Genomic DNA, 12576 nt, shown 5'->3' with positions numbered 1-12576 from the left:
CTGTGCCTTAATATAAGGAACCGGAATTAAGACGGATAATGATAGACTATCTCCACTGCAGCGAAGGGGGATTACAACACTATATAAAAAAAATTTTCACCTTGTACCCTAATGAGAACACAAAATATCCCCTTTTTTCACGATACATACATACAGAAATTATCTTCGTACATATTTTCAGCAATTAGAGTCGATTTGTTAGCCGCTATCTAAAAAGAGATATTGGTCACAACTTGCGTAGGACATTCATTGTCGTAGAAAAACCGAGGACAAATTATGCAAAAAAGACAATTCATCATCAAATATGAAATTATGTAATAATTATCCAGACATTCTCGAGGTCACAAAAACATGTAGAAGTCTGAGAACTTTCAAATGCAGAATACGACTTCTGTTCACTTCGATTAGAAGGCCAAACACGTATGAATATTGATTTGTTATTGCAAAGTTATTGTGTTTTGATTTGTATATTTCTGTACAAAGTTTTAACCAATAACATGTGTTTATTTTTGAACTTCTCACGTGCTTCATGTGCATTTTTGTGTGATGATGATTGTTATATTCAATAGTATGTGTACTGTCTACATGTATTTTGTAACAGCTGCTGTGGCGGCCAGTGGGGCCAGGTCCTCGGCAGGAGACTAATTACCTCTGTTTGTCTTGCTCCACGAGCAGTACCATGTACTGCCCATCCAATAAATAAATCAGTGCCTCAGTCTTGACAGACATGTTTGGGAGTGTTAACTCTGAGAGACTTCTAGACTTAAAATCATATTCTGTTGGTTTGTACAAAGTTGCTGTGTCCGCCTGAAAATCAGAAACCATAACATGCATGCTAAAAAAGAATAATAGGCAAAGCCAGTCAGCAGGACACTCTGCGTTTCTTTTTATTATTATGATATAGCTATTTGATGAAATCTCTCAGTGAGCGTGATGGTTGACAATGATTTCGCTGATTTGGTGAAGTAGTTCCTCTCCAGTTTCACTGAGCTCCGGTTTTGTTAGTTCAGCAGTGCCATTCTCTCGGCTTGCTGCCAACCTGCTTGCGATGTCTTCAAGTGTGTCGCCCGTCGAGCCCACGATGTCCCCAATCTGCTCCGCTCCCTTGTAGATGGACGACGGCTTGGTTCGAGTCGCGTATGTGGTGATAATCTTCGCAGTGATCTGCGAGAGTCGAGCCTCTGTAGAGCAGTTCCCCAGACTGGCGATGTCGATGGCCCACAGTGAGGCTTTCTGCCTTCGGAACTTGGCAGGCCCCAAGATGATGCTCTGTAATGTAGAGAAACAATATTCCTGTTACCTCTTTATGATTTATTGACCAGTAATTCCGACACAAAATAGCACCTCTTTTTTAAATCTGTGCACTTAAAGTTCAGAGGTGCTGTGAACTTGTGTGAAATTTAAGTTCATTTCTCATTTCCCGACTTAATAGACGATGTGCGCGTGCGCGTGCGCGCGTGTGTGTGTGTGTGTGGGGGGGGGGGTGTTTAACGTCCCAAAGCGACTCAGGCTATGAGAGACGCCGTAGTGAAGGGCTCCGGAAATTTCGACCACCTGGGGTTCTTTAACGTGCACTGACATCGCACAGTACACGGGCCTCTAGAATTTCGCCTCCATCGAAATTCGACCGCCACGGCCGGGATCGAACCCGCGTCTTTCGGGCCAGCAGCCGAGCGCCATAACCACTCAGCCACCGCGGCGGCTGTGTGTGTGTGCGTGCGTGTGTGTGTGTGTGTGTGTGTGTGTGTGTGTGTGTGTGTGTGTGTGTGTGTGTGTGTGTGTGTGTGTGTGTGTGTGTGTGTGTGTGTGTGTGTGTGTGTGCGTGCGTGCGTGCGTGCGTGCGTGCGTGTGTGTGTGCGTGCGTGCGTGCGTGCGTGCGTGCGTGCGTGCGTGCGTGCGTGTGTGTGTGTGTGTGTGTGTGTGTGTGTGTGTGTGTGTGTGTGTGTGTGTGTGTGTGTGTGTGTGTGTGTGTGTGTGTGTGTGTGTGTGTGTGTGTGTGTGTGTGTGTGTGTGTTATAACTTTACGCACTTGTTTCGATACAGCATAATTTTGTCTGCAAAGTTTACGTATCGGATTCGACTTCGTCGACTGCCATAGGAAACACTGCACTGCTATACCAGTTGGGCTCAAACACGGAATACAAAATCGACTAAAGGGCGCCAGGTGTCTATAGTTCGCAAGAGCGTTCACAAGAATTCTCTAAAATTGCTCTCATTCTGCGACAAAGACAAAGCATCGAACTGAGAAATACACTTCCAGTTGTGTTTAGCCCCTGAGAGTAAACTTTGAGGACCATGCGATCATGCCGAGGATGTGGCTTAGGTTTGGTGCAGCACAGCATTAGAATCAATTAAATACAGGACTTCAGAAGATAAGAATTCATTTCTAGAGCAAGTTAAAGAACATAAAGTATGCCGATGAGAGGGCAAGTAAAGCTGTCCTTACGCAAAAGCCATCCGTGGACCGGCGCTTAGCTCGCGTATTTAACGCAAGGTGGAAGTTACAGTTGTTGGCTCTAAAGTTTTTCACCTACACCTTCACCTACTACTATGATTAACTGTTGATCCCTCGGGCCTGAATTGCAGGCAAAAAAAGATGAAGAGAAGGAATCAAAATAGCACCTCTTTAGTTAGAGAAATCTTTTTGTCACTAAACACCGAGGTACACAACCACTTGAATGCCATTGAATGAAGTAATTATACTGAGTGACAGGAATATTAATAGCACCGCAACCTTCGGATCACTCTAGAAAAGAAATTTCAGACAAAGATGCCAATTTCACCCCCAGCTTCAAGCTTTTGTACACTCATTCGCTACTATGTTGTCATTCATTATAAAGAAGATATGCAGAAATGTCTACAATGGAAAACTCGCCATAAGTGGCGGTCATTATTTTGTGTTTGCGGTTATCATTTTTCCGTGCCTTTCTTCATACGTTTTCTCAGCGAATGAGTACAACCTGAGCGTTTAAACCCCAGATACGCGAGGAAGAAAGGTAACAAGAAACAATGCAACGTACCGAAATGTTTCGACTGGTTGGTATTCTAGCAACGCGCCGGTGTAAGACGTTTCATTTGCCAGCCATGATAAACTGATTTTGATGGTGGCTTAAACGCGGATTCCACGCATTTTTTCTGCTATATAAGAACACCTAGGCAGTCGACAGTTAAACAGAATAATTTACTGCGGTTTGCCTAGACAATTATTTTGTAGCACTTGTCGCATAAAAATACCTCGAATTTTTAGACAAAAACTCGGTGGTTAAATATTAAAATGACTGCTTTAAATCTGACTGAAAAACCTAAGAAGGAGAACATGCACCGCGAACAGCCCTTATCTACCGTAACATTGGTGAAGGCTCACTCCTTAACAGAAACCTTACAATGATTTAAAATTTGGTAAAATTCTTTTGATACCATGCAGTTCGAGAAGCTGATTTTCGAATATTCAATGTACAGATGTTTAATAAATGATGGTAGCTCAACTTTAGGCTCCGCAATAAACTCCAGGAAAAAGCTGCGCATTTAAGTGTTGTGCATAAACGAGTTCAAAACTCGGCACCTACTGACCAGGGTTCCGTCGGCGTCACGCAGCTTACGGCCGCCAACCTTGACGGCCGCTCCCATCTTGGCCAGCAGGTGGCCCATGGCGTTCAAGCGGTGAGCCGACTCCAGCAGGACGGCGTCCATTTGTTCGTGGACACTGGTGCTGCCACTCAACGACTGGCTCGCGTTCAGCAGCACGTCAGCCACCAGCCGAGTGATCAGCATGGATGCCACGTCGCTGGTGCTTCTTGCCACTGGAGGAGCATGAGCCACGAGAAAGAAATCAAGTCAATGACTCGTTCATGTCGAGCCCAATACATGCACCCGCAGCACGAAGCACAACCCTCGTAAAAAGTTTTCGATCCACATGACTTGCTTTTGAGCCCTATAATTCAACTCTTACGGCACATCTGTAGACCGGGAGGACCGAAATGATGAGACGGCTCTTCACAACCCCGGCATACATTAAGAGGTGCAGGTCTTTCATACACCTCACAATACGCGCCTCAGTGCGAGGTGATATACAATAATAGTCGATTACACGCAACATAAGAAAGGCGTGTTTTTTGCAATAACAGTTTTACAACAGGTTTTGGCCTGGGTAAACGATATTGACGTGGCCTGTAGGCGCCGAAAAACATCGGCTGCCGTATAGATATAAAGTCGCCGCGGACATGCTGGGCCTGAAGAGACAGTCTAGGCAGAATTGGGAGCGTGTGTTCCGATCACGGTATATTAGCTGGGGTTTGTTCAAAATAATGACCTCGCTTCTTTGTCAATAGGGATGGCGAAATGCTTGCTGGCTTTTTATGAGCGGCATAGGTTTGCTCATGCATCATAATCATCATCAGCCTGACTATGTCGACTTCAAGGCGAAGTCCTCTCCCAAATCTCTCCAATTCCATCCAAACTCTTGCTGTGTATAAAAGTTCGTAGGCTGTGCTACCTCTGTACAGAGCCTCGAGACTTGCATGTTAGCTTATATGTAGAACTTCTTAGGTTCATCTGGTCCCGCAGTGGACAGTGATATTGCTAATGAAGCTTGTTTATCCCTCGTTCTCTGGATATGCGTGCTGCACAAACTTTGTGCTGGTGCTGTGAAAAAAGTCTCTTCTCTCTTCTTAGCCATCAACATTCCTGTGAAGATGGTTTCCAGGCGTGTTAGTGAATTACCTTTCGAAATGTTTGCGCCAAAGCAGTATGCGTGAATTTCTCAGCGTAGAAACATGGTTGCCTGGTCAAAGAACCAAAAAGTAACACATGACTCGAACTTATTCATAAAAAGGAAGCTATTTCTGAATTTCACTGCAGTGTCCATTATAGTCTGTGTTTCAAGCTCCTTCAGACACCCCTAATTCTAGTTAGCTATATCTATCCGATATAACATACCATGAGACCCTGACGTCGCATGATACTGCAGTGCTGTAAGAGTTCACATGCAGGCAGATTTCATCCTTTACGTGCGAATAATTCTCAAGCACAAATGTAAGGAGCCAGCGCCACACGGCGGCTGGAGAAGACACGCGGGGTCGCGCACAAAGAAGGAGAAGCGGGGTGGAGTGTGGCGTAGAGAGCGTGCGGGAGAGAACAGGAAGAACGCAGTGGGCGACGGACGAGTACCATATAAGCTGGCCCCCCGAGCTCAGGCTTGGGCCTCAGCCGTAGACGTCCGGGCTACCAGACCTGATCGGCCCGCCGTCGACAGCCTGAGCCACCAGGCCCAGACGCCGCTGTTCCCTTCCTGCCTTCCGCGTGGCCGCAGCCTCTGAACACGCGCCGCCTCTATCTTTACCGCTCCTTCCCTGGGCTACCTGACCAGGGGGCCGCACCCGGGTCGCACAGGCCTGAAGAGTTTCTACGGCAGCGTTGATGCCCGCCGTGGATACCGCCATCAACCTTACGCAAACGCTGTGGTACTGACGCCTGCCGTGGACAGCGCCGTCCACACTACGTCTCCTTCAGAGCAGCGACCGGATCCCCCAGACTGCGCCGACGCCCCGCCACTCCTCCTCGCCCGACGCACCACCTACCAGGCTCATGTTTGTAACGCTGAAGCTTGAGTGGGCCTTGCCTTTTTTTTTCTTGAGCTCCCTCCTTTGCCTACCGCGAGTGTTTATTTTTTGTTTGCTTGTTTGTCTTGAGTCCCTAGGTCGCTTTCTCTCAGGCTTTTTTTTTTTACATACCGCCTCGCTTATTTCTTTTACCTTTTAATGTGTAGTAATCTCGGCCTGCAGTCTTTCCCCTCACAACACAGTTTCACTGAACGTCATTAGAACTCTGTACAGCTCACACATATAGCTCAATGGTCTCGAATGACACTCGACAAACTGTCATCGTCCTCATTATACGCGCCACGTTACTGCAAGAAAGTAACTCACCTTTCGGGGTGCGGTCATCACCAAAACTGTAAGGCAAGATATCAAGCTAAATTAAAGTCCTGGTTGCAGCAAAATGTTTGCTTACACATAAAAGTACAGTTAAAACCGCGAAACAAAATCAAGCTTGACGAAGGCAGCGAGAATAAAATTAAGTATTTTCGGTAAACCACCTGCGCAACAGATTTTCGAAAGCTGATTTTTTTTTGCTTTGCAGGCTATATACACGTTCAAGAGTATATATTATTGTGATTTACACTGTTAATATAAGTTTAAGGTCAAAATTTCGTTCTGCAACAGTCGCCATAGCACAGCCTACATGATTTCATCGTGCTTATACTTGCACATATCAGAATCTTTATTACACGAGTTATCTTTAGAATCATTTCATTCACGGAACATTTATTTTGATGGTACTACATAAAAGGAGACGGCCACAATAGAGGCCGGGGTAAGAGAACCGCTGTGGAAAAATTGAAAGACAACGAACAACAAGCAAATTAGCAGCTGGAACTTTCTAAATTCGCGTTACATGACTTCTCAGAAGTTGCAGCACTGCAGTGATATTCTCATGACGGTAATTACTCGTTTTTAGGGTGGTAGTGTCAGTTAGCCTGAAAATATTTTACACTTTTAAGCTTAAAACTACAATTTCTGAAAAACATTGACTTGAATAGCACTTCAACTGCAGTTTTCACCTGCAAAACCTTAGGCATAAAACTCAAAGCCAGTATATATCGCTAAGCCTTCCCGTGACTTCTGGCTTACCTGTGTTGCCTACACATTGCCAAGTATCCTCACAGTGATGAAAAAACGTAGATTGAACCAATGGGGAAAGTTGGATTGAACTTATTTAGCCTGCTCTATTGCCCATTCTCTTGTCTCTTTACACTATCTGAGTCTCTCTTCAAGTCTCGCGATAGCGAAATGTCACTGTTTCACTTCAAGTGTCGACTCTGCAGGTGAGTGCTGGAAAATACATTGGTTATATTGTATTCCTTCGTATTATGATGTTAACTTTCTGTTCAAAACTTAACTTTTTCCGGATGCACTGAAATTTATTTTTATTCTCCTGGCAACTTCTTTCTGATGGTATTGATCAACTCAGCTCTTATCATAGATAGGTGTCGTTGCTTTGATACACTCTTCAAAATGAGTGTAGTTGTGTTAGCTTCTTTCACGTTATTCTTCATGCGCTACAAACTTCACGCGCTACAAACTCATTCATCGATATGAACATCTTTTTCGATTCTTGTTTTTATGCGCAAAACATGATCAACAGCCGCATAGAAGAGGCGATTGCAAAACTCGACACCTTGTCTCAGTAATTGAGTAGTAACTATTACTTACCCCTGTTGGCCACCTGCATGTCGTAAAAACCGGGCGGAGATCGGTAGAGCCGAATAGCAGTCAATATGCATGAATTCAAACGGCAGTTGTTAGACTTCGTTCAATACCCAAAAACAGACACGAACAACAATACTTGCAAGTTTGGACATGGCAAAAAAGATACTCGTGATGCGGGAAAATGCATGATAATTTAATCGTAGTCTTGAATTTTTTGAACACTATAAATATTTCTCTCTATGGTTGAAATTTTCTCATCTGTTTGCGCAGTATATAAGTAACTTAATAATATCTAAAAGTGTACAGACCACCAAGGGTGAACCAAAACAGTGCTGTAGATTCAACGTCATTGCAAACGCAAAGGGCAATTTTGGTCGCTGCAGAAAAACTCAGTTTTGGTTAAAACATTTTTTATACGAAGAAGTAACATTGCCTCTCTTATTGCACAATGTAATCACGTAACAATTGGCTCCTTCGCGACGACAACATATGTGTAACCCTTGGAAAGCCATTTCTATGGCACAAAAATTGTTACACAATACTACAAAATTGTCGTCCCAATAACCAGCATTTCCGTTTTTTAGGCAACAAGACCTCATATTTGATTTTGCAGCCTAAGTCTATCTTTCTTCGCAGTAACTTATAAATCTTCCTCAAGCTGACGCCACGCAACTTACGGTACACAGGTACCTACTATAACGACATGGTGAGCTGATAAGATACACTTTGATCTTAGCCAAAAGGCCGAGAAGCGATACTCACATGACAGTGTACCGAATACAATCAGTAGCAAGCACAAGAATCCTTTCGTCGCCATATTCACGTCCACAAGGCCTGCACATTGCATGCCCAGTGGAAAATGAAGTGAGAAAGTATTGTCATTACTAGCGTACTAAACATGTTGAGCACATGCACCAAAGAAACAGCAGCTTGGACCCAGGCACCAAAGATCGAAAACGGTTCATCTTTTTTTTCTTGAGTCCTCAGTCATGAAAGACTTTTTCTACGAATAAGGCCATTTAGTCATGGGTACAGTATTTATTTTTATTTTGCATTTTGCTCGCCTCTAAAAACAGCTGGGAACCGTTACCAGAACATCGTTCTGCATATTACAGTGCTTTACCCGAAGTATGTATCTACTGCTGGCATTTTATATCTAATGAAACCCTACTTACGATGGAATAATGTGCGTTATGCAGATGGTGATTAGACATTTATTGGTTCATTTTGCTGCTAAAAATAACTCCCACATAGCAGGAGTTTATATATCGAAACTTCTTCTCTACTGTTCCAATTTTCTTGTGTAATTAACGCTGGTTGCGAAAGTTTATCACAGTGTGCACCAAGATTGTGCAAAGCCAAATCCCTTCGCGGGAAGATACTTGTTATCCTGATGAAGATAAACGCTCTGGGTAACTACATCAAGCTCATCTTGTTCGTACTTCGAATAAGCATTTATATTAAAATAAAAGCTTTCTTTAGCAAACTTAGCTACCTAATGCATTTAGCAGTCCAAGAAACCTATATAAAACTGGCAGCGACGCGAGATGGTCCAACTCTCCTTACCGCGGGTAAACAGGCAATGTGTGTCGGGTGTGCCTAAAACATATTTTAACCATAAGTCTAAGTATTTTGTTTTATTGTAACACGTCAAAATATTGCTAAAAGAGCTCTATTTAAATAATAAGAAGATAAATATGGGGCATGCATTGTGTACGAGGAAAAATCATTGCCAAAATTTGAGTGACTCGCACAAACTTTCACAAAATTGTTAAATATATTCAGCAACAAAATAGGAGAATAAGAAATCTAGAATATATGTTTAATGTGTTAATAAGTGATAAACCGCTCGGGCAAAGTAAAAAAATTCTTCATTGCAAACTTCCCGCTGGGCAGAAAAAATAACTTGCTCGTAAGGAGCGCTTTGGACTCCTCCGTGGTCTACCCCAGACCGTCTTAGACAAAACTGGGTCCGACACACTGCTGGTGGCACGAGATAACACAGAAAATGCCTGTGGTACCTTCAATGATGCTGGATATTCAATGACAATCCTCAGCAACGGAGAAAACCTAATTTATAGTCGTCATAAGCCAATTGTCCGGGCTAAACGGAGCACTCATGTCTCTAAGCGAAAATCAGACGAATGGCAGCCACTTTTTCACATTAAGCTATCGCTTGGACCTGAACAATAAAGTTTCAATGCTTGGGAATCGCGAGAACACCGCCGTTGCGGGGCAGAGTCGTCGCGAGGCGCGGATGCCAGCCTGCAGATACCACGCTCGCCGCGATCGCTCCGCGCTAACAGATTCCGTAGGAAATTTCAAAACACTCCCTTATACGCCTTACTCTAAAAACCGAATGCGAAAATACAATACTAGTCGGCGTTACTTGTCCACGAAAGACCCGGGTCGGGGATAATCAGCCATTCTGTACCATCGTTGAAATTGAACAGTTTCAATAAGCTCGGTAAGAAGAGTTGAAGCGGAGTCCTCCTAATTATGGCTTTACAAACGCGCCTGATTTGTGAAACTTCAATGGCAATCCATGACACAAGAGACCGGTTACATAACGCCGACTTTGCCTAGTAAAAGCGTATTAAAATACATGAGGAAATTTTCTCGCTGCACGCAAAGCTGTAGCTGCACGCCTGCTAACCTCTCATTAAATATTGTTGGCAACAGTAAAAGAGCAGTATTTTCTTCATTCGAACAAAAGAAAACAACCTGTGCGCTTACCTCCCTCAATCCGCTCGTGTGAACGCCGAAACACCTTTTGTAGCCACTCGACCTCTTCTCCCATCCGAACACCTGCCTTGTCTCTCAGGCGACCAAGGAGCAGGCCGTTGCACGCCGGTGAAGGTCCGTAACTCCTAAGTGACCTTCGGCGTCTGCAGCACCATCGCTTTGCCTTATCTGGGCGTCTCGTGTTTCAGTAAGGACAGGTGTGTTGACTGTATGCATTCATTCGACATCTGGCCTGCCCAGCCCAATTCCTCAAAGAGGAAATACTGTGTTTTTTTTTTCTCAGAAATCGTGTGCTCAATGCAGTTCCGTGTATTCCGCACCGAATCGCACTGGGATCAGGTATTTCGAAAGTGGGGAACGAAAAATAAATGCCAGACGGTCATCAAAAGTGCTCTAATTTTCAGGGCTCGCTTAACAATTAACCCGCCTCACTATACTTTTACTGTCGATCAAGGCGGTTAAGCAGACAGTTGCCAGCAAAATTCCCCGCACCTTTCTAGGCCGAATAGGATAACCCGAACGGCCTAGCAATGAATGGACGCCCAAATGCCCGACAGCCACTAACCTCCGGTGAACTTAATGGTGGTGCTCGGGGCGCGTTTAAAGGCAACTTGTGAAATCAGAATATATACCATGAAGGTGGCATAGCAGACCAAACTCTTTGCCATTGATTTCATGGGGGGACATCCCTGTAGCACCATTTCTGTTTCCTTGTCGTCTGAGCATAGCAGGTGCATTGTCTTGGGCACACGTACATCATGCAGGGTACAGTCACTGCCGTCTAGTCAAGCTTTAGTCACACGGAACGGCATTTCCTAACCGTTACATCGACTGCAGTTTCCGAACGGCTTAACTAGCAGGTCGACGCATGCTCTTATAGAGAGGTTAACGCCGACTTTCTCAAAGTTGCGCATCCGCTGGTTACGTGCAGTCTTTAGGGCGGGCCATCAAAGATCAATGACGGTGGGGGATTGGCCAGATTTCAATGCAGATCCAAACTGGAGAAAAATTAATCCGGACTTACCTCAAACAATTAATAAATAAAAATTGAGGAATCTAGGAAAGTGAATCAAGAAAATTTAGAGAATTTGAGGAGATCGGAATGAAAATCGAGGAAACAAAGATATGAGGTGTGAAAGAAATAATTTAATAAGTAATAATTATAAATGAACAAATTCTGACAGAAAAGTGAAGGAAAAGAAGAGATAACACAAAAACAGTTTTAGTAGCATACCTGTGAAGAATCTCTCACACCAGAATATGGTATTGTGGTTCTCCTTCTTTTTCTTCTTCTGTTTTTTTACAGATTTTCAGCTTCTTTTTATTGTCGTTAGTGCAGCGCTCAACGTGGTTTTATGGTTCCTTAGCTGCGTTTCTTGTGCTGCTCCTTGCTTTTCTGCCAGGAGGAAGTTTCTAATCAACCTAAGACCACTAACTTTTGCAGGTACAAATTACTCCACAGGTGCAATGTGGCAACAGCCGACCTAATTAAAGCGCCACACACGCTTCGGATCCAACATCCAAGGGGCGTAGGTTCTAAACCCTGGCAGGCCTAAAATTATTGGGCGTGTATTTTACTTTTGCATGTCTTCTAGGGATATGAATGGCCAGATAAACAGAAGAGAGAAGTTCGTGAAGAATGCGACTTAAAGAGGATGCGTTAAATACATTTCCATAGTTTAGCCTGACAATGGTCTGCACGCTAAACCTGACAATGCAAAGAAAAAAGATATAGGAAAGGTTACGAGAGGGAAATTAGATAACACTGGAACTATTAATGTTATACCTGAACTCAAGATGGAGCATATTTTTCTGGATGAGCAATATACAAAGCAGGTATTCTATTGCCTGTCAGGCTAACTTAGCTAATACATTGGGAAGAGAGCAGTAGATGGCTGATTAGGAAGAGGAGAGCAGAAAATTTACTGGGACAGGTTGGCTGCGGCTGGCATCTGCCAGACTTTATTTTTTGCTGTTTAGTGAACTTTGCTGATAAGAAACGCTTTCTGTGATAAAAGCTTTTCTATGAGAAACGCTTACACCTAAGCCTTTCTCACAGACTTCTCACCAAAAAGCGAGCGTTCTTGCGCTCTTTAAAGCAGTGCTTTTGGCCGCATTGGGTGCAGCTTCCTCTAGTTTCGCTTTGCCCACATTGTTTCAGAAGAAGTTTCTTTCTCTGCATAGCTCATATCTTCGATTGTACTTGTGCTGCGCAGGTCCTTTGGTTTTAACGCCATGTAATAATCTGGGTTTGTTTTCTGTTATTATTTGCAGGCCTGCTTTCTTTTTATTTTCTGCGCCAAAATAAAATACGGTTGGAAGCCATGCCTACGTTGAGTTTGGTTATATGCATTTTGTTCCTGTTTATTTTCACTACCTCTGCTTACAATTCTTGTGTACCATCTATACCGATTCAATCGTGATTGAATTTCTGAGCCAACTACAGCTAATCCCCCAGAGTTTTTTTCAATACACAACATCAATTTGCCAACAGGAGTCTCTATTGCTCTCCTGCGCGTTCAGTGTGGATGCGAGTGTAAACACTGTGTAAAAGTGAAAAAAA

At 43.7% G+C, this 12576-nt stretch overlaps 1 protein-coding gene across 1 annotated transcript; it reads right to left on the bottom strand.

Annotated features, from left to right (window-relative positions):
- Positions 1-857: 857 nt before the first annotated feature.
- LOC144124750 (uncharacterized) lies at positions 858-7384 on the bottom strand. The gene is made up of 4 exons (XM_077657614.1): positions 7272-7384; positions 5925-5950; positions 3571-3800; positions 858-1269 (listed from the first exon to the last, which is right to left on the bottom strand). The coding sequence occupies exons 1-4, from the start codon at positions 7340-7342 to the stop codon at positions 922-924; spliced, it is 675 nt and encodes a 224-aa protein (XP_077513740.1). The 5' UTR covers positions 7343-7384; the 3' UTR covers positions 858-921.
- Between the last annotated feature and the right edge of the window lie 5192 nt (positions 7385-12576).

The sequence above is a fragment of the Amblyomma americanum genome, chromosome 3, assembly GCF_052857255.1.
Source record: "Amblyomma americanum isolate KBUSLIRL-KWMA chromosome 3, ASM5285725v1, whole genome shotgun sequence".
NCBI classification, from domain to species: Eukaryota; Metazoa; Arthropoda; class Arachnida; order Ixodida; family Ixodidae; genus Amblyomma; species Amblyomma americanum.
Note: the sequence above shows the minus strand (reverse complement) of the source record. Positions and strands in the feature narration are given on the sequence as shown.